Source organism: Euprymna scolopes, chromosome 30, assembly GCF_053919585.1.
Source record: "Euprymna scolopes isolate OS-2025 chromosome 30, ASM5391958v1, whole genome shotgun sequence".
In the NCBI taxonomy this organism is placed as follows: Eukaryota; Metazoa; Mollusca; class Cephalopoda; order Sepiida; family Sepiolidae; genus Euprymna; species Euprymna scolopes.
In genome coordinates, this window is record NC_136511.1 from 82,045,417 (window position 1) to 82,071,893 (window position 26,477).

The 26,477-nt window shown below is 31.8% G+C and overlaps 1 protein-coding gene across 4 annotated transcripts in view; it reads left to right on the forward strand.

Moving 5' to 3' along the window:
* Window positions 1-26,477, forward strand: part of LOC145254855 (dynein regulatory complex protein 1-like) — a 164,491-nt gene that overhangs the window by 129,492 nt on the left and 8,522 nt on the right. For all 4 annotated transcript variants that reach the window (XM_080113707.1, XM_080113709.1, XM_080113710.1 and 1 more), the window contains 9 exons: window positions 88-297; window positions 2,013-2,152; window positions 6,593-6,652; window positions 11,939-12,013; window positions 13,739-13,882; window positions 16,816-16,910; window positions 18,272-18,531; window positions 19,702-19,791; window positions 21,425-21,532. In XM_080113707.1, coding sequence (XP_079969833.1) covers window positions 88-297; window positions 2,013-2,152; window positions 6,593-6,652; window positions 11,939-12,013; window positions 13,739-13,882; window positions 16,816-16,910; window positions 18,272-18,531; window positions 19,702-19,791; window positions 21,425-21,532 — 1,182 coding nt within the window. The remainder of the gene's footprint in view (window positions 1-87; window positions 298-2,012; window positions 2,153-6,592; window positions 6,653-11,938; window positions 12,014-13,738; window positions 13,883-16,815; window positions 16,911-18,271; window positions 18,532-19,701; window positions 19,792-21,424; window positions 21,533-26,477) is intronic.

A 26,477-nucleotide genomic window follows, 5' to 3' on the forward strand; every position in this document is an offset into this window, starting at 1 on the left:
AAAAAAATGTCTGGATGCAAAAATTGTAATATTCACTTTTATATTTTTTATTTAATACATCTTATTTTAAAAATTTCTTTTCTGCAGAGGGCTTTTCTTGTGGAGCGTGATGAGACACGAAAATTGCACAAGAAAAAATGGGAACAAGAATTGGATAATCGTCGTATGAAAGAACGAGAGTATCTGGATGCTCGTCAAAAACTAGTGAATGACTATGAGGAGCAGATCCGACAAGTACGATTAAAGGGAGCGGAGGAATATCAACGGGTGAAAATTAAACTGGAAACTGAAGTCCAGGTAATATTGTTTTTATGTCACTTTTCTCCTGTATCATCTATATCACCACCACCACCCCTCTCTCTCTTTCTCTCTCTCTCTCTCTCTCTTTCTCTCGTTCTGTGTATCTATGTATCTATCTCTCTATCGCTTTCACACAATTTTTCAATATATTCTTACATGTTGGCAAACAGCGTAGGTTTATAACTTTTTTTTTGTGAGAATCTTTTTGTGAAGACAACATAACACACAAAAAGGTTCTCACAAATCGCGATATTACCGTTAGTATATCCGGCCCAGTATTTTCTTTAGTAAAAGAAAATCATTTATACACTAACATTTAACGCACATTGGTAAAGATACGACTAAAAGATATGGATGCAAAAATAATATCTTATGACAACAACAAAAATCATATAAATATATATCATCATCATCATCATCATCATCATCATCATCATCATCATGGTCAGTGACTAATTCCCCTCTTACCTTCTGTTTCTCTCTCTCCCTCCTCTCTCTCTTTTACACAATTTCCATTCTCTTCTGACACTTCGTACATTTTATATACTTTTTATACATTTTTTTGTATTTTTTGTAATACAGCATGATCATGTTGACACACCGGTTCCCGGTAGATCACTGAAGTTAAGCAACGTTGAGCCTGGTCAGTACTAGATCGGTGACCATTTAGGAATAGCAGGTGCTGTATAGGAAGACATCGATATCTCCCTGCAACAGCTGCAAAAATCTAACGTCGTTATCTCCCTTAATAGAGATATACATGCCACTAGGGACCGTTTGTAAATTTTATACTCTCATGAAACTTCCTCCTTCGGAGGAAACCGATTCAAGCCGCCTAGAGTGAGGGCCATTTTAGTATAGTGCTCCGTACATTTTACTAAATGATATAGATTTATAGCATTCATTTGTGGTAACCATCTTATATATTTAGTATTGATTATCTATTTGGAAAATGGACGTTGAAAAACAGAGAAAGAAGAGTGAGATTTAAAATATTGTGTAAAGAGAATTATTTAGTTGTTCTATATGCTCCAAGTTTTGATGGGTAGATTTATATGTACCCGTGAGATACTAACACTGAATGCATGATTAAAAATATGGGACTAAAACAAATGGATACAAAAATAATATCTAACGTATAAAATTATTTTACCAGATTTTCCATGTTAGACCTAAATAGCAATGAATCTACCAAATCGATATTTGATTCTAACTAGCCAGTCATATATATAAATTATCAATCTATGTCATTTGCAAACAAAATTTAAAAGTCCTATCTGTTGCATTGATTTCAGTTTTAAGAAGAAAACTTTGCTCATGGAATTTGCGTTTAGATTTAGGCATAAACAGAGAGTGGTGGGAGGGAGGATTGTTGACATTGGCTAGACGAGTGTTTGTTGTGAATGTTTTAAAGGGAAGAACTATTGATTGAAGTTCAGTCGAGGACTTGCCATGAAAATAATAATAGAACAGAGATAGACTCAGGACGTCTCTTCTGTGAGAAATATGTAGTAGGAATAAGAAAAGAACATCGCCCACTAGATTTCAAAGCCAGTTTTGTACTTTGTCAAGGCAAGAAAGGTTGCTGTGAGCTACTCCTCTCCAGATTGTTCTGCTATTTTATTCCTTCTATTTTTCTTCACTTTAAATGAGACGAAATGTACATGATATAACTGATATATTGAATAATGCTCCCAATGTTCTTATTCCAGAACCTGGAGCAATTATTAGAACAGCTGAGAGCAACATGCCAGCTGAATCAAGAAAAATTAGAATACAACTTTCAAGTTTTAAAAAAAAGAGATGATGAGAACATGATGATTAAATCAAAGCAGAAACGCAAAATCACAAGGTAGGTAAACATTGTCTATGCTATTTCTAGCTAGAATCCTCAATCACCATAATACCACATTTATTCCAAGGTTTGTCCTACTTAAAATTCCTAAATCAATTAAAGAAAAATTTTGAATTATTAATCTATACATTAATGAATAGTCTTCTATTATGATTATTTTATATTAAATAGTTTCATTCATTTATACAATAAAAAAATTACTAATATTGCATCATATCCAAAGAAGACGCTTGAAAGTTCAAAAATTTCATAAATAAAATAATAATTTTGGATAGTTTTTGTTCTTCTACAGCAAAGATACAAAATTACTTGTCCACAAACAAGAAAAGATAGTCAGAATATTAAATTGCCAAAAACTATCCAACATTTTTAATAGAACATTACTAGCTTACCCGACTTGGCATTGCCCTGGAATATCTAGCATTTGTTTTATTCAGATTCAAATGAATTCTTTGACAAATTTATTTTTGTAGCTATATGGTTTAACTAAAAAAAATATTTTGTTTGTGATTAATGACAAAACTCATTTAAACCCAAAATTATCAGAAAAAGAAGGAAACTGCATTAACAATGTATTCTCAATGTAAGAAAAAAGAAACTGCATTAACAATGTATTCTCAATGTAAGAAAAAAGCAAAAAGAAAAACGAAACGGTATAGAAAATATATTTTAAAAAACCGGAAATGTAAAGGGTGATGGTTGGAAGAAGGCAGTAAGGAATCTATTTTTGTCTCTGTCTTTGAGTATTCAATACTAATGCAGTGTCTAGTAGAGCTGCTGTTTATATATGACTTTTATCTTGCGTCGACAAGTCAAGGTTTCAACTTATGTGACCTATTCAAAGTGTAACCTATATTCATTTTTATTAGTTGGCTGGCAAGGCCACAGGGGAGACAACCAAGCAAAGAAAACCCTAAGTAAAATTCATTCCAAAATAGCAAAACTGAAGCTAGCCTACTAGAACACTATATATACAAATGTAGGCAAATTTGGGCATATTTTATTGGTTTGAAAATGTATTTTTTTTTTACCAATTGTCATAAAATTTTAACCATAAAATAGTATTATCTTCAAAAAGCCTGCAAATTTTCCACCTTTTTTTTTTGTCAATTTTATCAGTTCCAAATCTCAGCGACTATTCATCAGAATTTAACAAATGAAGGTTTGTTGGAAAGGTAATTATTTGAATTGTGTAGTTGGCTATGTGACATTTTCCCTAAGAATCGCAAATTAAGGAGATCATCTATCATCCAGAGCCTATTTTTGCCATTTTTTTTACAGCTATAGAATATTTCAATCACAGTCATTTGTTTTCCAATTTTTTCATATGAATTATACATTCTCTGACCTTGATGGAAGGGAGACTAAAACTTATTGTTATGGTTTCAAATGATCTGAAATAACAGCAACGGGAGAATTGATTCCAAATATTTCTCATATGTTATATCTCTCTCTTTGGTTTTCATGCATAAAGTAAATTTCACATTGTATAAGGATTATTTAATACTAAAGATATTCATAATCGTACCGTATTTCCAAAAGAGGGGAGATATAAGATATGAGAAATATTTGGAATCAAGTCTCCCCTTGTTGTTATTTCAAATCATTTGAAACCATAGCAGCAAGTTTTAGTCTCCCCTCCACCAAGGCCAGGGGTTTTGAGGAAATTTTATATATAAAATATTTACTATTCTGTAAAGTTCGTATTTGGAGGGAGTCAAAAAGTTTGAGTTTTAGGATTGGTAGGCGATGTTTGTGTGTAGGGATTGGATACTAGACTTTTTCAAAGTAATTTCTTGCTGTGCTAGTTTATATTGCTTTGAACATTACTCTGGAATCTTAAAGCTTTAGTAATGAGTTAGTTGTGTATTTACACACACACACACACACACACACACACACACACACACACACACACACACACATTATTATTATTATTATTATTATTATTGTTTCATGTATCCACATGAAATTTTATCAGGAGATATAATATTTTATGTATTGATTTTTCAGTATTTACATCTACAGTCCTCAATATGTGAATAGATTTAGGTAGTAAGTTATGAAATATATATGGCAATTAAGCTACATAGAATTTTCCTCGAGGATGAAAGCCAGAAAATTCCGTATAGCTTCATTTCCATATATATTTTCATAACTTATTATTTACTATATATATATATATATATATATATATATATATATATATATATATATATATATATATGAGAAAGAGAGAGAAATAAAAAGGAACAAACCGTATTATGTGTTCATCAACGTTTCGTCTTTATTTCGAGACTTCCTCTAAATGAAAAATAAATAAAGACGAAAATAAAGACGAAACGTTGATGAACACATAATACGGTTTGTTCCTTTTTATTTCTCTATTTTGTCGGAATACTATTTCCATTATTTTCATCACATCTATATATATATATACTTGTTTATTGTTATATAAACATGGTCACATCCTGCTGCTACAAATAGCCACTTGTTTCAATCAAACAACAGATATCATCAGGCAGCGACTTGACTATTCAAAAGTTTAATGAATAATAATAGATTATTCATTGAACTTTTGAATAGTCAAGTCGCTGCCTGATGATATCTGTTGTTTGATTGAAACAAGTGGCTATTTATCGCAGCAGGATGTGACCATATTTATATAACAATAAACAAGTATTATCAGCTCTTTTTATTGAGCACTATCTAACAACCGCGTTGAATTCATTAGTCCATTACTTTTGAATAAAAAACCCGAGTGTATATATATATATATATATATATATATATATATATATATATATATATATATATATAAATTCTTAGTAAAATTATGTAGAATTATAACAAAATTTATTGTTTGACAAAGGAATTTTTTTCCTTAACCCATGGATTTTCAATGGCTCATCTCATCGGAGGAAATGTTTTTAGCAAAACAGATGTGGGTAATTATAAATTTTGCTTATTAGCACATAAATTAAAAATTGAAATTGAAATGATGGTGTAAAAAAGGTTGCTCCAAGTTGAAATAATAACGATCCAAGTTTCTTTCCTAAAACTACCATCCGTGGAACACAATATCGCTGGGCTGCTTCCAAGTTGACTACAGTATGGTTGTTTTCAAGTCTAATGTAAACAAGTTCTTGTTGAGCTGTCGTCTTAAATAATCAAATTCTATCCAATTTCTACCATTACTGATCATCATAGTGTTGTCTTACATAGTTAGCAGCAACCCTAATGAGGCACCGGATTATTGTATACAGATTACTCATAATGGTGGATAAACCAATCATATTACAATGATTTTATGCTGAAATATTTTAAATATAAAGTGATATTTATTTACAGTAAAACAATATTTAATTAAATAAAATAAATATGTAATAGATACGCTTGAAGCCAAAATAACGCATTATTACAAAATAAACAGATATTTATTTTGTTTGAAATTTATATTGAAATTTGTAAATATATTTGGAAGATACACTTCATCATCAGTATGTATTTCTTTCTTTTTTTTTGCCAATGTTGTTGGAGCATAGAATCAGTAGAAGTCTGTCCGTTGTCTTTCCGGTAGTCTTTTTAAATGTCAGAATGGTGCGTTGGTCACGTGGAATTCACGTTAGGGTTTGTGTTCCTTGATAGAAGCGCTAATTTAAAATTTAATTAATTTGTTAGTCAATTTTTTAATAAAAAACTAACAAATTACTTTTTTATTATTTCTATTTTAGAAGAAAACTTTAGCATATTACTTTTTCAAAACATGATTTAACTTTTTAAAATATATTTTTAACAAATATTTTGTTAAGTTAAGGAATTAAATTAGAGCTAACAACAGACATGAGTTTTTCCCCATAGAAAAAACATTGCGATCCTGTCTCTGCTTTATTTTTATTTTCATGACAAGTGCTCGTCAGAGCTTCAATCTATGGTCCCTCTATGCCAAACTTTCACAAAAAGCTATAACCATGACCAACAATTACCCTCACTCTCTGTCTGTGCCTAAATCTAAACGCAAGTTCCATGAACAAAACTTCTTTCTTAGAACTATCCAGCTGTGGAACTCTGTTCTGCTAGCCTGCTTTTCGGCTGACTACAACATGGTCGTCTTCAAGTAAGCAAATCTAAGCAAATTCTTGTTGAGCCAATTTCTAAACAGTCAATTTCTACCAAATTTCCATCACTGTACACGGATTAACCCTTATCCTCAAGTGGCTTTCAGGCCTTGATAAGTGGTAACGCCACTAAAAAAACAAAAAAGTGAAGAAAACTACCTTTAAAGTATAAAATTGTGCGAATCATGTGAAAGACCCCCCCCCACTTGAGTTAAAGTCATGAACTGCCAATGATCAGTTTGTAAAAAATGTTAAATCAAATACAAACTCATCAAAACATTTTTTTTATATATCTTTTCAAATTATTTTATGTTTTTAGACTTCAAGATATTCTCAATAACCTGAAAGAAAAACTTGCAAAACAAGATAAACAGTACAGGTAAGAAATTGTTTGTTTGTTTGTTTTTTTTATTTATAACTAGCGGGGGTACCTGGCGTTGCCCGGGTGTGGAGAGGTTTTATGGTAAGGGTATTGATCAACGGAGCACTAAAATAAATGTTTCAAACAAACAAACAAAAAAAATTAACCAATCCCCTAAAAAAATATAAATAGCAGCGAGTATCTGTGTGAGTGCAAAAATAAAAAGTAGTAAGCAGGCAAGCAGGTTTGAACCTGTAAAGCTAAGAGGAAAAGAAAGTGAGAAAAAAGCAGTTTAGTCGCCGTGCTCACTGTGACATATGACGTTCAAATTAAGTTTAGTCATTGCAAAGTGTATGATGACTTTGCAAAAATGTCAATGAGAAAAGTGATCCCTCCTTGTAAAAAACGGCCCAGCGAAAGAATTAATATTGTTGGCTAATTTTTGGATATTTGTTGGCCGAGAGTCTGAGCTTTCAAATGATACCAGTTTTATCAGTATTGGTCACATGTGTCGAAAGTTTTAGCGAGGCATACAAACATACACACTAGCAGACGTTTGACATTTATATTATAAACTAGCGGGGGGTATCCGGCGTTGCCCGGGTGTTTGGAGGTGTGTGTGGTCACTCGGGTATTTGTATCGGGGGCGGGGGGGGGTAAAATAAAAAAAAGTTTTGGTAGGTAAGTATCAAGGATCAAACCCGAACCCTTGAGGCAAATTTGGAAATTAAAGTGTGAAAAAAAACGTGCAACGTTAACCACTGGGCCATCACAAAATACTAACAGAAACACGTTAGAATTTATTAAAGTATTTAGAATTGGCAGGTTCCCGTTTTAATGGCTTAATGAGGTCAACTTTGACTGACTGAGGGGTTGTATTTTATTTACTGCGGGAACGCTTTTTTTATTCATTTTTGTTTCCCCAAGATGTTGGGAGGGAGGGTGGAAACCAGCACCCCATAACAAGGGGATTGTCTAAATTGAATAGCAATTGTCTGATATAAGGAGAAATTCCACATTGATCAAAGCTGATTGCTTTCGGACATTTCCGGCGATCGCGACCGGAAAAATGCCGTCAGAATTAGTTCCGCTTTTATTATACGAAAAAGCCTAATCCACATGCGGCGAGCGAAAAATGTTGAATATTTATATTTTCAAAGTCGAGAAAATTAAATAGACAGGCAACCCTCGTTGTTAACTCATAGATATTATCATTTAGACGTGATATAAAAAATTTTAAGAAGAAGTGAGTCGACCGATCGCTTCTCGGAAAGAAGCTTTTCTCGGACATACACAAAAAGCGAACATACATACATGCACACATTTTCGCTTTATATAGATTTTAGTTATGCTATATTTTGATCGAATACTTTCCCATCAACTAAGCAGAGGAACTTTTCTTGTTTTAAAACACTTCGACTATTAATTGTATACAACATAATCATTACTTTCCATAGTATTACTATTAATTGTATACAACATAATCATTACTTTCCATAGTATTACTATTAATTGTATACAACATAATCATTACTTTCCATAGTATTACTATTAATTGTATACAACATAATCATTACTTTCCATAGTATTACTATTAATTGTATACAACATAATCATTACTTTCCATAGTATTACTATTAATTGTATACAACATAATCATTACTTTCCATAGTATTACTATTAATTGTATACAACATAATCATTACTTTCCATAGTATTACTATTAATTGTATACAACATAATCACATTGACACACTGGTTCTTGTCAGATCACTGAAGTTAAGCAACGTTAAGCCTGACTAGTACCAGATTAGTGACCATTTGGGAATTGTAGGCGCTATATGTGCTTTCTGCTTATCTCAGCATTGTTTTCAGTCATCCTGAACCCCCATTTGCCACGTATTTAACAATGTCGACTCAGGAGAGGTGTGGTTGGAGATTGCGCAACTCTTGCCACAAAAATTCCACATGCAGTCACCCTTACAGTGGGTATCCATAGTCTGTCAAGGAAGCTACCATTCCTATTTGTTATGATATACTATGATTAAATATATTTCGAATTCTTAGTTATGGTATATTTTGATTACATACCATTCTAATTGTTACTTATAGCATATAATTATTAAATACCTTTATACTTTCTTGTTATGATATATTTTAGTTAATTTCTAATTTCTGGTTATGGTTTGTCATGATTAAGTACCTTTCTAATTCCTAGTTATGGTATACTTTGATTAAATACTTCGTAATATTTAGTTATGGTATATTTTTTTATTAAATATCTTTATAATTCTTAGTTAGGGCATATTTTCATTAAATATCATTCGAATTCCTAGTCCTGGTATATTTTCATTAAATACATTTTTTTTTAATTCCTAGTTATTGAATATTATGATTAAATATATTTCTAATTCTTAGTTATAATAAAACATAAAAATATATTGATCGATCCTAGTTAAAAGTGACTCCAAGGTTCCCTTTTTATTGGTTGCTCCATTTATACTTGATCTTCATTTTATAATACTGAATGTTTAGCAAGAAAGCATCAAGCATCATTTTTTTGTCTTTTGTATGATTCTAGGGAGGATTGAACCCCGGTATTATGCTCACTAGTGAATACTTCAACCATTATGCCAAATTGGACGGTAGTTTCGATATATTATGATTAAATATTTATCTATTTGATAGTTCTGGAGCACAAAACGTCACTTGTTTTAATTGTACCACTCCCTTCTTCGTAGTTGTTCAACTTTTTCATTTAAAAAAAATAGGAGGCTTTACTTTTGGAACTACCCTCGTCATAAGATATTATGTTTCTAAATTTTTTAGATGAGAATTGATCATTTGTATTATTTGAATTCTTTGGACTACTGTTCTTATCTTGGGTTTCACAACGTTTGAGCCAATGTAATTCCCAACCTCTGCACAGTTACAATAACATTTTCTGCCACCCAGACTCATTAATTCATAATTGTTAGTTTACTCTTCACATAACTCTAATCATAGACACACGGCTATTTATTCAAACCTCCATCTTTGTTTTCCCAGCCAATAATCCACAGCAACAAGCAAGGGAGATCACTCTAAGAATTGAACACAAAGAACAGAACTCTTTATCATTATACAATGGAAGACAACTTAACAGTAACATTTTCTTCATCCAGACCTATGGATTTATAATAACATTTTTCTCATATGGACTTATGGACTTTTAACATAGCACTTTCTTTGTCAAGATACATAAACATTGCCACATCTGGGAATGAGCTGATAAGAGTACACTTTCTTGCTTTCTGGCTTCAAAATCTAGTGGACGAATTTCTCTTATCCACTCTACTTCCTCTTTCTTACAAAAGTCTATCACTGCTCTATCATTATTTTCATGGCAAATGCTTAACAAAGCTTCTATCTATACCCCCCTTGTAGAGCATTTGCTGCTAATACTCGTCTAGCTACAGCAATTGCCAACAATTTCCCTTATTATCTATCCATACCTAAAACTAAATGTAAACTACATGAACAAAGTTTCTTTCACATAACTGCCTGTCTGTGGAACACAGTACCATGGGGCTACTTTCCAGCTAACTATATCATCGTCGTTTTCAGGTCTAATGCGAACAAGTTCCTGTTAAGCTGTCTTCTTAAATAAACAAGCACTACACACATTCCTTCATCATTGATTATCCTGATGTTGTCTCGCTGGTCGCCTGACACTCATAGACTTTTATCTTCAAGTGGCCTTTATAAACGGAGATCCCTCCTACCCAGTAAAAAAAATTAACTTCTTTCTGAACCTCATTCTTTTTTTTTATACAAAGACGTAAAATAAATTTGATAAAATATGTTAGAATAGACTTTGTCATTAAATCTAATTTCAATTAAAGGCCACTTTTCTGCATGAAAATTGATCTTGTATATTAAAAGATATGTGTCATTTAATTTAGACTAGCCTGGGTGCCCGGCATTGCCCGAGTATTTGTAGATGTGTGTTGAGCAAAAAAAAAAAAGTGGTAGTAAGCAGGCAGGCAGGCTCGAACCCGTGACGTGGAAAAGAAAGTGGAAGTATGTGTAAGGGTGTTGGTTGAACAAACAAAAAAAACAATAGGAAAATTGCGAGCGCAAAAAAAAAAAAAATAGGAAAATTGCGAGCGCAAAAAAAAAATGGTAATAGGCAGGCAGGCTCGAACCCATACCGCGAAGGAGGAAAAGAAAGTAAAAAACAAGCATGACACGTTAGCTGTTGCACCTATCACAAAATCGAAAGTGACGTAGGTTTAAATTAAAGCCAGACAATTGAAAAGAGGCGATGACTTTCGAAAATATCAGCATAAAAAGCGACCACTCCCTGTAGAAAAGTGCCCAGTTGAGGGTTAAGGAATTGATGTTTTTGACCAATTTTTCGATATTTGTTGTCTGAAGAGTCGGGCTTCAAAATGATACCAATCTCGTGAAAATCCGTCACCTCTGTCTAAAGTTTTTGTGAGACATACATACATACATACATACATACATGCATACATACATACATTTAAACAGACAGGTGAGATTTATATATAGAGATGACGTTCTAAAAATGTTTTCGATCTGAAACCAGATCCATAGCGTCATTCCAGTTACAATCAAATCTCTCTCGATTGCCTGTTTCCAGTTCATTTGCAGTCTTCCTCTTTTTTTTTCTATCAAGAGTTCATTGGAACACTTGGTTGGTAATTCTCTCAACGGCCAATTTTAGGGTATGTTCGAGCCAACCTAGATGTCGTCTGCAAATTCTTGATGATACTACCTGCTGGTTAGTGCGATTTCTGACTTCTTAGTCAGTAAATTGATCGCTCCATTTGACCCCTAGAATCTTTCTAACACACTTGGAATCAAACGCATCCAATTTCTTGAGATGCCAAGTTCCACGTTCATATAGCAGTATGAACAAGATGTTGCTGTTATAAAATCCTTATTTAGATCTGCGGAATAGCTATAGTTGATAACTTCACTTACTTAGGAAGCTCCATAAACAAAGAAGGCTGTATGGACTGAGTTGCATTGCAGGATAGATAAGGCCTCAGCAGAATTTAACCAACTCTGCAAGATCTGGAGAAACAAAAAATTCACTATCAAATCTAAATTAAGATTTTATAACAGTAACGTCCTGTTCACACTGCTAAACTTTTTTTTATATCTTTATGATAAAATGTTGATTTTATTTCTTGTTAGGTAACAAGTAAAAGTCCGACTAACTTAATTTTATATATTAGAACATTTATAAGATAGCATTTTTTATCATTGTTTTACTTATTGTTTTTTCCGCAGCAAAGAAAACAACCAATTAACGGATGATTGTAAACGACTTACAGAACAATTCAAAGATGTAGAAAAAAGAGCAAAGTAAGTAAAAATATACATTTATGAAATCGATAAGAAAATTTTTAATGTAAAAAATTATATTTATAATGCATATACAAGAATTTGCATGTCGATTGAATGCTGGGAATAATTGGAAGACAATTTCAACATTATATATTTATTTTTATCCATTTATGATCACAAATTAAGCCACGAATAAAGGTAGAACAGAACACGACAGATGACTCCTGCTGATTCTCTCTCCGTGTTATATTTAGACACACAATTCAAGCAACCAGTGATTCTTATATCAAGAACAAGAACGATTTTAATTAAGACGGAGTGCTACATCATGATGATGATTATTATTATTATTATTATTATTATTATTATTATTATTATTATTATTATTATTATTATTATTTATTTATTTATTTATTTATTTATTTGCTAAAAATCTTCGTAAAAATTAAACAAGTTTTTTTGCAGACTTTAGAGGAATATTTAAATAAAAATATGACTCAAACATAAAACGAAAAAATATGTTTACTTTTTTAAATCGTAATTTTTAGTTTTTAACAGTGAATTGTTTTTGTTTTTTAACAGTAAATGTTTGTTTTGTTTTTAATAGTAAATATTTTGTTTTTACTAGTAAATGTTTTTGTTCTTAATAGTAAATGTTTGTTTTGTTTTTTAATAATAAATGTGTGTTTTGTTTTTTAATAGTAAATGTTTCTTTTTTTTCTAATAAATGTTTGTTTTGTTTCTTACTAGTAAATGTTTCTTTTTTCTAGTAAATGTTTGTTTTGTTTTTACTAGTAAATGTTTGTTTTCTTTATAGTAAATGTTTATTGTTTTTAACAGTAAATATTTGTTTTGTTTTTAATAGTAAATGTGTTTGTTTTTTAATAGTAAATGTTTTTTTGTTTTTTAATAGTAAATATTTTTGTTTTTTAATAGTAAATGTTTTTTTTTTGTTTTTAATAGTAAATGCTTTTGTGTTTTTAATTCTAAATGTTTTTTTGTTTTTTAATAGTAGGAGTTAGTGTGTGTGTGTAAGTTCGTTCTGGGCAGTTTTCTGGAAATTTCACTCCAATATACTTCATATATCTAGGAGTGTTTTTAGATAGGTTTTGTATGGGTATGCCTCAAATAAGTATCAGAAACTGATAATCAATAAAATCTGATTAAAGAAGGAACAGTCTAATTTTGACCAAAGCTAAGACCTTAAACGGCCTAACATCACAATTGCAGTTGAAAAGTTTTATCACCGCACAATCAGAAGAAGTATAAAATCAACAGTAGGTTCTTTGATATGACAGGGTTGCATTCGAAATGAATGTTTCTATTTAGAGCACAATTGAACCATGATACATGACTTCTGCATTTTAAACTTTAATTGAAGCCATTATACGAAAATAATTTTTTTAAATCAACAGTAGGTTCTTTACAGTGTAATGTAGACTACAATGCATTGTGGACTAAGTCATTGCAGAGCGGCATTGTGAAGCTTCTTTCCGATGCACTGTGGTGGGTCCCCAACTAGAACAGGCAATCAATCGATCGGATTGAAAAATGGGCGATTTCACCGATTTTGATGACAATAAAAGAATGGAGGGTGGAACATTCTTTAATCCTCATGCAATCTCGGGCAACGTAGGGTTTATCTGCTAGTAGTTACATATTGCACTCTGTATCAACGTTTTTTTGTATTAATTATTTCTTTTTCTTTTTTATTCTTTATTTCTTTTCTTTTATTTTTACAAGACATTTTATGACAATAGATTTACAGAAATTCAACGATCTTTGGTGTATGAACGAGGAAATCTGCAAGAAGTTGCTTTCCAGAGTGATCGCCAGCCAGGAAATTATTATGGAACAATTAGGAGTTGATTGGAAGTCTCCGGATCTGTAAGCTTATCATCATATATATCTATTTCATCATTCTTCTCGCAAGCATCTTTTTTATAATTTATGCCGTTTATTACACACTGTATAAGTTGTTTGGTTTATTTATCAGCATCTATTACAAATGGAGATTTGGTATCTGCCTGAAGTCGAAAGTATACTATCACTTCTTTTAATAATAGAGATTTAGTATATGTCTGTTTAAAGCCAACACTATACTATTACTAGCTTTCACTTCTCAGTTAAGAGGAAAAATAGTGTAGTATCTGTTCTGTTTTCATAATACCATCCTCCTCGGCATTACCTCCTCTTTTGTATCTGCAAGCAATTTTACAGTATCGTTATTTTCATGGCAAGTGATCAACTGAACTTCAATCTATGCCCCCCCCTTGCCAAACTTTCACAAAACACTCAACTAGCTGCAACCACTAGATACGATTTCCCCCACTCTCTATCTGTGCCTAACTCTAAACACAGATTCCATGAACAAAGGTTCTTTCCCAGAACTGCCCGCCTGTAAAACACTGTTCCGCTGGTCTGCTTCCCAGCTGAATACAACATAGTAACCTTCAAATCCAATGTAAACAAGTTCTTGTTGAGCCGTTCACATAAATAATCAAATTCTACTCAATTTACACCATTAACAGTTACTACACTACCACCCTACATTCATTAACCCTTATCCTTGAGTGACCTTCGGGCCTTGATAAGTGGTGACTCACAAGTGTAAAAAAAAGCAAATAATATTTATTGTTTTCATCATTATGTTTGCGAATTTTCATAATCTGTGTTATTTATTAGATTTGTTTAAATGAAGAAATATAACGTCAATTAACAATTCAGATTAATATTTTATTTACTTCTATAAATTATTTATTTGGAAAATGGTAAGCAGATGAAATATTAAATTTAAATTAAATAAAATATACACTTAATTTTATCTTCACTCGTGCAACGCTTGGTAAATACTAACAGTTAATGATAGTTTCACTGACCCCCTCCCCCCCACACACACTTCTGATTCTCCTCTCTCATATATTTTAACAGATTTACTTCGGAAAATGGCATCATGATTTCTAGAATCAAATAAATATAAATCTTTAATTGCTTTACTGAATTGTGTAAAATAAGAAAATAATGACAATTTTTTTCTTTTACTATCAGTGTAACGTTACGTTTCGTTACATTGCAAACCTCTCGGGCCCACACGCTGTCTGGTACCGTCGAAAAGGAACAAACAAATAAAAAAAGGAAAGAAATAAAAATCCGACTTAGTATTTTTTTTTTTATAAATGCAAATGAAATGCGTTTATTCATGGTTCTTCCAAAACAAAGCATTTCATTATCTTTCAAAAGTTTTTTCACACACGTTTTACAACGCTATGCCATATAACATGTGCTTTTAAAAGTCTCTGTCCCCGCCACCTGACGTCGGGCTTAGCCAGAGCTTTCTCACTTTCAACTTCACATGTCCATCTTCCCTGGCGTGCACTTTGCTTCTCTTACTCGACCACATGCTGCCCATTTTTCTTTTTCTCTCCTGCTTCACGGGCACGCTTGCAAATTTGTATAGGTGCTTTAACGGCTGCTGCTACTACTATTTTCAGTAGTCAGCTATCCTACAGCTGCTGCTGATTTTCTCACATGCGTCCATATGTGCTATGTTACCAAGAGAGCACACCACTTTGTTATTTCAGTATTAATTTAAAGACAAAACAAAAGCATGTGCAATCAAAGAAGCAACAAAACGAACACTATCTGCATGCCAATAACATAGTGGGAGAAAGAAAACAAAACAAAAAATTAAACAAATAAGCAAAACAATTTTTCCTTGATTTGAGTTATAAAAAAATGTCTTTATTTCTTAATTAAATTCATTCATAAAATGATAACGGGTATCAGACTTGACCAGTTGACACATCAACTCCTTCCTTTTCTATACATTTCGGTATCCCTGTGTTCTGCTTAGTATCAACAGCACATGTTAAATAACTTTTATTTACGTCACCCGACGTCACCACTGAAGTCAACCGCTGAACTGATTCACTGCTCAACACTTATTTGTACATCCAACCCCCTCGAGCTAAGCCTGTTTTAGTTTAAAATAGTAGAATAGAAATCTAGCATAATTAATAATGAAATTACATTTACTTATTCAGCAATGAAATGTAACAATATACTATTTGCATTTTAATTATTTGCAACAACTTTCATTTTAATTATTTGCAACAAACACAACAATGTGATTGGCTAATTAACATAAATGATTAACTAATGAATTTTATCTATTTTTATCAAAATTTGTGCTGTATTAAAAGAAAATATCGTATCAGATATAGTAGGTAATGAATTAAATCCAAGCATAATTATAAAGAATATACACTGATAATTTACATAAATAACTAGCTACTCAGAATCAAACATCGATTTGTCATAAGCATTGCTATATGGGTATAACTTCAAGAATCCTTTTGGTTATATTTTATATTTTTGATTAGACCGATTACAATGCGTGTTTCATGATGGATGTATTATTAAAAAATAAAAGCAAAATCTTTTTAATTTGTTGGGAACAAGCTTATTCAAAAGTTCCTCACCGATAATAATGAAAAGTTATTTGTTTTATTAAATAATATTTTAAAAAATGTTTTAGTAACATGATTTAATAATATTCCTTACAATTAGAGAGCATCAGATTTGTTTAATTAAATTTTAATTTATATAAATTTTTTAAAAATCTCTACTGGTTTATCATCATAATGGGTAGAATCTAATCATGAACTGAAAATAAACTGTGATTCACGTCTTAATCTTATGACCAACATAAATGAGAACTTAGTCATAATCATTCTACGTCACAAACCATGTATCTGTTTCCGATTTGCCAGTTGTTAAATTTTTCAATTTGTTCTTTATACAAATTTTTTTCACTCCAGAAGTTTCATGGAAAATAAAGGCCCTTTAAAATTTGGGCTGATCACTCGTCAGCTTTCAGCCCATCAAGTTATTAATGAGGTGATACAGCTCACATGTAAGTAGATCTGTTTCTTCAAATTTGTACATGTTTTGTATCTTGGTGAAAGGATAGATGTTTTCTTGATAATCTCTTAAGGCAAATTCAGAATCGTTCTTGACGATTTTATCACACGTTTCATATCTTCCACTAATCAGTCAGATTATATTAATACTTAGTATTGTATGTGTAAAAATAAGGTTAGAATCGGAAATTTCCACTTGAAGTTAAATTTAGTAAAAATTTGAAATAGAAGTCAAGTTAGAGCTACGTATCCAGGCAGTTACGTCACAGGCATGAAGTCACTAGTGATACGTGGCGAATGAACAGATCTGATATTTCTCTTTTTTTTTTTTCATTGAATCGGTAGAGAGAGTGATCAGTTTCTCGCTCCTTAATGGGGATGAGTTTGGAGCATGATGTGTGTATACATGTATACTGTACAGAAATAAAATAAAAATTTCAATTAAATTAAATCCCAAATCAATATCGGCTGTTTTTATTATTATTATTATTATTATTAATAACGTTTATGTGATTTGTATTATTTTGATTATTTGATATTTACTGTTCTCATCTTGAGTGTTATTTGCTGTTTTAACTTCCGAATCGTATATTGTCGAACTCAGAAATCTTTCTGTCGAACTTGGGAATCTGCACGGAATTTCGAAGATAAACCTTTATTTAATCCATGGGGGTAGTATGGTCATGTTTCCTTAACAATGACCAGATAGAATTTGGTGTCGGAATTGAAAAAAAATTGCAGTATAATTTTCAATTCCCCAAACGATACTTTTATTTATTTTTTATTTATTGTAAGCACAAGTGAAAAATACAGATAAAAATCTCACAATGAGTTGGACATGATGCATAAATTGAAAATATTGTTAAAATTGTCAAATTAAAAAGAAAAATTATATGTAGATTTAAAAGTGATGACGACTCTCTGTTGCACTCTACTCCCTCCCGAAATTTTAGAATCAGAATTGTTAATGGTTCCGAAATCAGAAAAAATATTAGTATAGCTCTATCTTACACACACACACACACACACACACACACACACACACACACACAGAGGTTTGTATGTATGTATGTGTTCAGGCATAGTGTTTTTATTAAGATAAACGTTATTAAAAAAAACACATTTTTTTTTGTTTGATGAGGCTTTTATTTTTTTAATTTTATGAAAAGTCCACTTGGTATTTTGTTGTATATTTAAGTTCCATAAGTATTCTTGCTCCATTTTGGTTTCTTTTTTCGCGAGTATTTTCGAGATGATTCATAAAAGCATTATCAAACGAGTGTTTGTATGTATTTCAATCTAAATTATTATCTATATAATATTTGTCTATTTATGTTTATTTATTTTTTCATAGCAAGTTATTCCAGTAAGGAGAATGAGGAGAAGAAAGATACTTCTGTTTCAGAGAAAGTCACACCCGTGACATCTTCAGGCACAAATAACGATCACCATTCATTGGGACAAAACAGGAAATTAAGTTCTGAAATTAGCAAGATTTTGGGGAAAGATGAGTCATCAAATCAACAAATGGTTGAGATGATAAAATCAGGCATATTTAGCAAAATATCAATCAACACCATCAAAGGAATCATGGAATTAATATGTGATGAATCGGTAAGTGGAAGCCATAATTATCAGGTCGATGCAAAAGGAGATTAACTTTTATTCTTTTACTAAGAGTTATCGTTCTTGCTTGTTTTTTTTTTCTATCTTTTCTTATTTATTTATTGTTTCACTCTGATTAAATTAAAAATTTTGCAGAATAAATTTTAATGTAATCAACCACAGACAACGCCAAGTCAGTATAACTAGTAAATAATGAAATTCAATAAAACAAAAGTCAAGGTGTTTGTATTTTCATGAATCCCTACAAATATTTTCTTATGGAAATTAGAATCTTTTTTAGTTATGGATGATCTTAATAACCTATAATCTTGTACATTTTTCATTTCTCCTTAATAGTATCACACCAGCAGTAGTAATCATCGTCATATCCGGTTTAATGTATGAGGGGAGTTATAATTATGCAAATTATGATTTGCAAGCATTTATTGTTTATAAAACAAGGAATGCAGGATTAAGTGAATTGTTTCCTTATTCCATGGGGATCCAGATTTTGTCTTTTTTCTTCAGTGATAAATGACTAGCAAATAATTTTATATAACATTGCTGGTTGGCACAAAAATTGAAGCTTTAGAGTTCAAAAGAAAGTAATATACGAAATATATACAGATGAAAAAAAAAAGAAAAAAAAATATTTAAATTGATGTCCAAGTGTGAAGATGCAGTTGAGTATTAACAAAATCCAATCAATGAAACTGGTTGAAAATTGATAAATCTGTGTTCTAAAATTCATAATGATTGGTTAAATAGTTTCGGAATTTATCTCATACAAATACAGATATATATATATATATATATATATATATATATATATATATATATATATATATGTGTGTGTGTGTGTGTGTGCGTGCGCGTGTGTGTGTATATAAAATCCCTCTCTCTCTCTCTCTCTCTCTCTATATATATATATATATATATATATATATATATGGATTGATATGAAGAAGTGAAATATGTTCAACAAATGTTTGACATTTTGTCTGATGATTTAAAAAATTTTAAATAATCTCTGATAACTTTTCATTTTACAATCTTCAATGAAAATTTTTTCCTGTTCATTTTTAATTCTTTAACAATAAAAAAAGATTCGACTATCTTATATGATCTCAAGCTTAAATAAAAAAATACTTTTTTTTTTTTTTCATTTCTTTCTGGTAGGAATTTCTTATCGAATCAAAGTTGAATACATTGCTTTTAAACCTGGACAAGGATGAACAAATGCTGATGAAATTGGATAACGTCTTTTCTGTAAGTTGACTAGACCATTGAGGGATAGACGAATGCAGACCACACAATATCATTGATATAAACAAATTAAAAGTAAAACATATTTTTTTTATGAATGTCAAGCACGAATGAAAAATTCCCAGTAATATTTACGTGAATAAATTAAAAATTAAACATATTTCCTTTTTATAAATGTCAAGCATGAACGCAGACCCCACAATATTATTGGTATGAATAAATTAAAATTAATTTGTTGCTTATATTTCGCTTCAGAAGAAATTATTTATTTTGTTTATGTGAATTCGTGTGGGGAATAAAAATTTGTTTCCCTTTTCGCTTTCTGTGTCGTCTGCTTCAGTCAATTGTTTGAATAAAATCAGTTAAAAAAGTTAAATTTATTTTCTTTTTATGTACGTCAAGCGCGAACCCTGAAAAACAATATTATGACATTGTTCTTTAATTTAGTTTAAGCAAAATAAGTTAATTTTGAAAAAAAAATGAACGCTGACCCGATGGTATTATTCTCAACTTAAAAAAAATACTCTCATTTCCAACCTTTTTCATGAGGTAGTCTCGTTATTGACAAAAAAAAAAAAAAAAAAAAACATAAATACTTTTCTCCATAAAGTTTTCTCATATACTTTTTATTTTCATTTTCATTTCTTTTTAGCTTGTATTAAATTATTTTAGCGCTAATATATACTTAAGGCAAGGAATATATTTTTGAATTTTATGCCTGCAAAATAAATTGTTTGAAAGTATTAAGATAATTGTCAACATTTTGTATCATGTTTGCAAATTAGCTCACTTAGTGTAATGAAAGACTGATTGACTCAATGTTTCGTTTTTCTTTCTCGATCATGGCATCCACTTTATTTGTGGTTAAAAATTGTTAATTAACATACTGCTGCCAAAACTGCACTACTCCAAATCTCAGCCTTCTGCTGTCAAGACTCAACACCAAATCTCGACGCTCTGCTATCAAAACTTGTTCCTCTGACATCCAAATCAATAATGAAAAATCAGGCTTTTTATATTCAACCGGAAGCATTTAAATATTCAACCGGAATCATTTAAATATTTAACCGGAAGCATTTAAATATTTAACCGAAAGCATCTCATTTGCATGTCATGTGACAACATTACAAACATATAAAGAGAAAGGCAGCCATTTTTTTTTTTTGGGGGGGGGGTTACACGGCACTCCACAGACTGCACACATACAGTTTTGTCCGAATTTTTAATCACATTATTTATTAGGAATGTATTATTTACTCTAAAAATGTAGTTAAAATATTACTATCATTTAGTATTAATGCAATATTTTTCATTTGTAAAAAAAAAAGTTGAGATATTCGTTTATCAAAACATCAAAATACAGACAGACAAACAGACAGAGAAAGTTCTGCTTGTATTAAAAGTTGATGGACAAACAAACTTATCTTTCATAAATTTATATATATATATATATATATATATATATATATATATATATATATATATATATATATTATTATTATTATTATTATACTAAAGCCGAGTTAATCAACGTTTGTTTATCTAAGGTTTTACTATGTATTTTAATCATACAAAATACATGCTAAAATATTCCAATCCGGCCTTAATGATTTAATTTTTAATATATTTTCCACAGGCTCTTAATGTTACGAAAGAAAGTGACATTCTTCAGCTGGCTACCTTCTTCATGTTATCCGTCGAAACCATAACACCAGCACTTGAGCAGAGATCTCCATCATGTCTAGTAAGCATTTGTACTTTCTTAAATATTTTCATGTATTAATTATTTTGATAAAAAAAAAATAGAATACCCGTTTCTTTGAATTCTTCAGTAATAGCTTTCCCTCTTGATATAAGAAGGCAACTATGTTCTGCTGATTCTGACTGGGTTAATTCTTTTCCTGGAAAAGCTTCTCTGACTAGATTGATGTTGCCATCTTTTTTTTTTTTTTTTTTTTTTGAACATATACATTTTTCTATTATGAAAATCGCTCTCTACTCCAGCTCCTCTAATGGACCTGGTTCTGGAGGAGGGAAACAGTTAGCAGGCAGAGATTTCCACAAGTCTACAGTTCTTGGAACGAAACTACTGGAATGGGAAGCTGTATTACAATGAGATATCAAAACAACAAATTTATGGAGACCACTAGACCAACGAAAAAACAAGCTCGAACAAAGGAAGCAGGGAATAAATCAGACAATTTTGAAGAAACATATGCCATAATAGTATTTGCAGAAAAGACTGAGACAAGCAACATCACATCTGTGAGACAGAGGTTGCAGTGAAAAAGAAAGTTTGGGGCCAATCAAATTACAGATACGTTTCTGCAATTTATCAAGAACCTTCAAATGAGACAGAGATTCACAGACCCAAATGTTACAACAGTATTCCATACATGGTATATTTGTAGAGATAAAGAATGGCCTTGTGCCATATATGCAATAACCAAGAAACCATACTGTATTATAAAGAGATATCAAAACAACAAATTGATAATGATTGCAAGATTAACGAGTCAAACGAGCCAGAACAATGGAAGTGAGAAATAGATAAAACAATTCTGAAGAACACATGTCATAATAGTATTTATAGAAATTATTGAGATTAGCAACATCACGTCTGTGAGAGAGAGAGTATGCAGAGAAGAAGAAAGCGGCTGTGTTCAGAATTGAATACAGATAAATAACAAGAAAGAAGGGGACAATCGAAGGAGTGTAATCAATTACATGAGTCGAGAATATTCTGAGCCAGTTAGAATTAAAACAAGGTATAGTAGCTTGGGACGATTGTGATGGATGAGGAAGCAAAGCCTGAAATCTTTGCAAGAATTGTGCAGACAGCAGCATTACTGGCCAAATTAAAGCCCATATGAAATGAACGAAATATCACAGTCAGCTCAAAAATCAGACTGATGCGCTCCCTTGTTATCCCTTCTTTTTTTTTTTTTTAATTTTCTTATCAGTTTGTTTAAACTGGGGATAGGGCATCCTACCAGATGCCAAACATTCACCTGCTAACTCAGATATTCCAACCAAGAGATCTTTTTAAAATTCTGTCTATTTCTTTAATTGTAATTGTTTGAATCGCCCTTGCACTTGATTCACTGTGTACATTTGCCAGATAGTTTTTGAAATTCTTTTCCATGGGTCCAATTGCTGGAATAATAGAGATTTCAGATAAGAAATTTCAAAGAGATGATAAGATTTCAGTTTCTTTTCATGCATAAGACCTTTGTATTTCATTGTCTTTTCCCTCTCGGCTCTGTTTAATCCAGTATCATTGGGGACATTTCTTTATGTATGTAAGTAATTAACCCTAGCTGCAAACCTAGATAGAAGAAAACAGGCCACAGAGATGATATGCTTCCAAATGATCCTCAAAGTCTCATACAAGGATTGCATTACTTATGAAGAAGGGAAGAACAAACAAGTAATCGGATCATATGAGGATCTACTGACCACTGCGAAAAGGAAGGAAATATAGTCGTATAGCTGTGTCATACGTTTGTAAGATCTTGTAATGACAATCTGGCAAGAAACTGTTACTAGAGAAGAATTGGCCAGGTCTTTATCTCCCATTTTTTTTCAAATCCTTTCTTATTTTTTCCTCCAAGGTTTGCTTTTGTCTTTCTCTATTAATTAACCTTGCTACTAACCTAAGAACTCTTATCCATTCTTTCAATATGACCAAACCAACAAAGTCTCCTCTTCGGCTCACATCTCCCTATACTATCTAACTTTGATCTACCTTTGAAGTCATCAAATTTAAGTTTGTCTGAAAGACTTATATTACACCATTTTATTGCTCTTGCAGCAACTGAATTGCAAAGTGATTCCACGATCACTAAAAAACAAATGTCTATAATTGCTTTGTTTCTCTGCTTCATTTTTATATCATGCCTATATATATATATATATATATATATATATATATATATATATATATATATATATATATACAGTAATCAACATACAGTACTGTTTCGCTGTATTACAGCTCATCAGTCTGGCTAGACAAGCAACTACCTCAAGCCAGATTTGAAACTTGACCACTTAGACGAGAGTCGGCGTTCCTAAACGTTACGTTATTTGGCTGCTGCTAAGATGAGTATATGAATTAACAATGTTCAGACATTGTCCAAACATCTAAGCTCCATTTGTTTACACAAAGAGCATTGTATAATACTAATGGCAGTTTGTTTATCACTTCCCAATATTCTCAACCCAAGATAGGGAACATATATATATATGTATAGTTAAATTGAAAAAAGAGGTGCTTTTTGCAGAGAAAGGGCTAACCTGTCGGAATAGAAGAAGAAGCTCTACCCGATTAAGAGAAGCTGATACAATAGGAGTGAATATGCCTTTTTTTAGAAAGTCATTCTGCATTTCTGAGTTTATATTTTATTTACATTATTATTTTATTTTATTTTTATTGTTTACTTTGTATTTTTTATTGTTTATTTTTATTTATTTATTGCTTGTTGTTTGTTTCTATTTTTGATGTTTTTTACTTTTTTATTTACGATTTTTTATTGTTTTATTTCCATATTCACTTATTCTCTCATTTTTATTATATTATTATTTTATTTTCTATTCCCTTTCCGTCTATACCCCATTTTTATATCCCCTATGTCTCTACTCCCTATCTTTATCTCCTGTTTCTTTCCCTATATCTATTCCTTATTTTCCTTAGCACATTTCCTATTATTAAGTACTTTCCGTACGCAATCCCCATCCTACTCAATACCCCTCTTCTTTCGCTTTTGAAATTATTCTTAATGATTTCACTCCCCTCCATTTTCATTACTTCTATCCCTGAACTTCCCATTTAACTTTGAAATGGCATGTCCTAAAAAGTTTTTTCCTATATTTCCCTTTCATTTATTGTAATCACCCTCATTCTTAATGGCATGATAATGTAATAAAGTTCTAATGTAACCTTAATTATTATCGCCCTATCTGGCAGCAACAATAATATCAAACATTCCACACTCGTCATGCAACGCATATCCTCAATCCTCACTGGCCAGGTTTCAATTCATTGTTCTTTGCCACAGTTCTCTGTTGCTTATTGACAAGCAAATTCTGAGGATTCTCTGAGAGCACATAATGATATATACCTCGACCTTCCTCTTATCAAAGAGAGAGAGAACGAGTCATGTCTCTGACACATAGAACAGAAATGGCTTCAACTTGCATTGAAAATACTTATCTTGGGGTTAATGGACAAGTCCAGGGTTCACCAGGTATTCTTAGCTAGTGGAAGGTAATGCAAGTTTTGACCAATCCAGGTTCTTATATTTGTCTGCATTTCTTTGTTTATCAACAAAGCTGCTGAAGTAAGCAAATCATTTCATTTTGTCCAATGGAAAACCATCATGTCACATATGTTCAATTAATGTTTTACTTCCCAACAAATCTATAGAGTTACGAGAGCATAATCCCCCTAGCGAGTGCCACCTTGGTGTGGTTAGCGGGCTTGCATGTCTCTAGGATCTGGATAGCTATGCTGCCGGGAGATTTGTCTCCTGGTAGGGTCACCCAAGTCAGACAGGTTGAAGGGTAGAGATCAGACTAAGAACACTCACTGGTCCTCCAAGTTGGGGGTAAGAATAGCGCCAACAACCCAATTCTGTAAAAGAAAGAAAGAAAAAAAGTTACAGAAACTGCAACGACATCATCTGTGAACTTCTTAGTCCAGGAAGGGTCCTCTATAGTAGAGTTCATGATGCAAGCGGGTGTAAGCCTCCAGGAAGCCAGCGCACCGAGACCAGTCTGCCGGAATGATATGGGCTGAACTGAAAAGGACCAGCCAGAACCAGGTCCATTAGAGGAGCGTCGTTGCGACCCTATGTTCTCCAAGGAATCAAGAAGTCTAATCAATCATGAGAGCATAATGATATTAAGGCACCTATCTACATTATATTGTCGAGATTAGGCAATGTTCAGTACCAAGACATATATTTGATTTATGGAATTTATCTACCACACCAGAGAGTATCTTATACCTCTACAATGCATGGCGTATTCTTGCCACATCTGGGCTTGTGCATCTACCACTAGTCTCTCACTTTTAGACAAATCTCAAAAAAGTCTAAAATCTAATAGGGCCCACACCATCGGCCAAGCTCCAACCTCTGTCACATCACCACAATGTTGCATTGCTGTCCCAGTTTTGCAAATACTTTAATGGAATATGCTCCGATGAACTCGCACATGTGCCCCCTTAATGTATGTACTCCCGACTAACATGACAAGCAGCAAAATCCCACCCCTTCACTGTTGAGGACCCTAGATGCCAGAAAGCCTTCTACTCTAATAGTTTCTTTTTCCGTATTGTAAGACATTGAAATTCCTTCCTTGTTACCTGCTTTCCTTGACTGTATTAACCTGAAAAAGTTTAAATGTACTGTGAACAAACATCTCACTTCTCAACTCAACACAGTCCCCTGTTAGACGTGATCCCAAATAGTAGCCCGTTTTGTCAAAGTGGTAAGATGTCTTCTTTGAAGTGAAAATGAGTAAAAAAAGAAAAGGAAGCATTGATGAGGGGCCAACTCCTTCAGAAATTCATCTTGTGTCGAATCTACAATTGGAGAAAAAGACAATAGTGGATATATATATATATATATATATATATATATATATATATATATATATATATATATATAGAGAGAGAGAGAGAG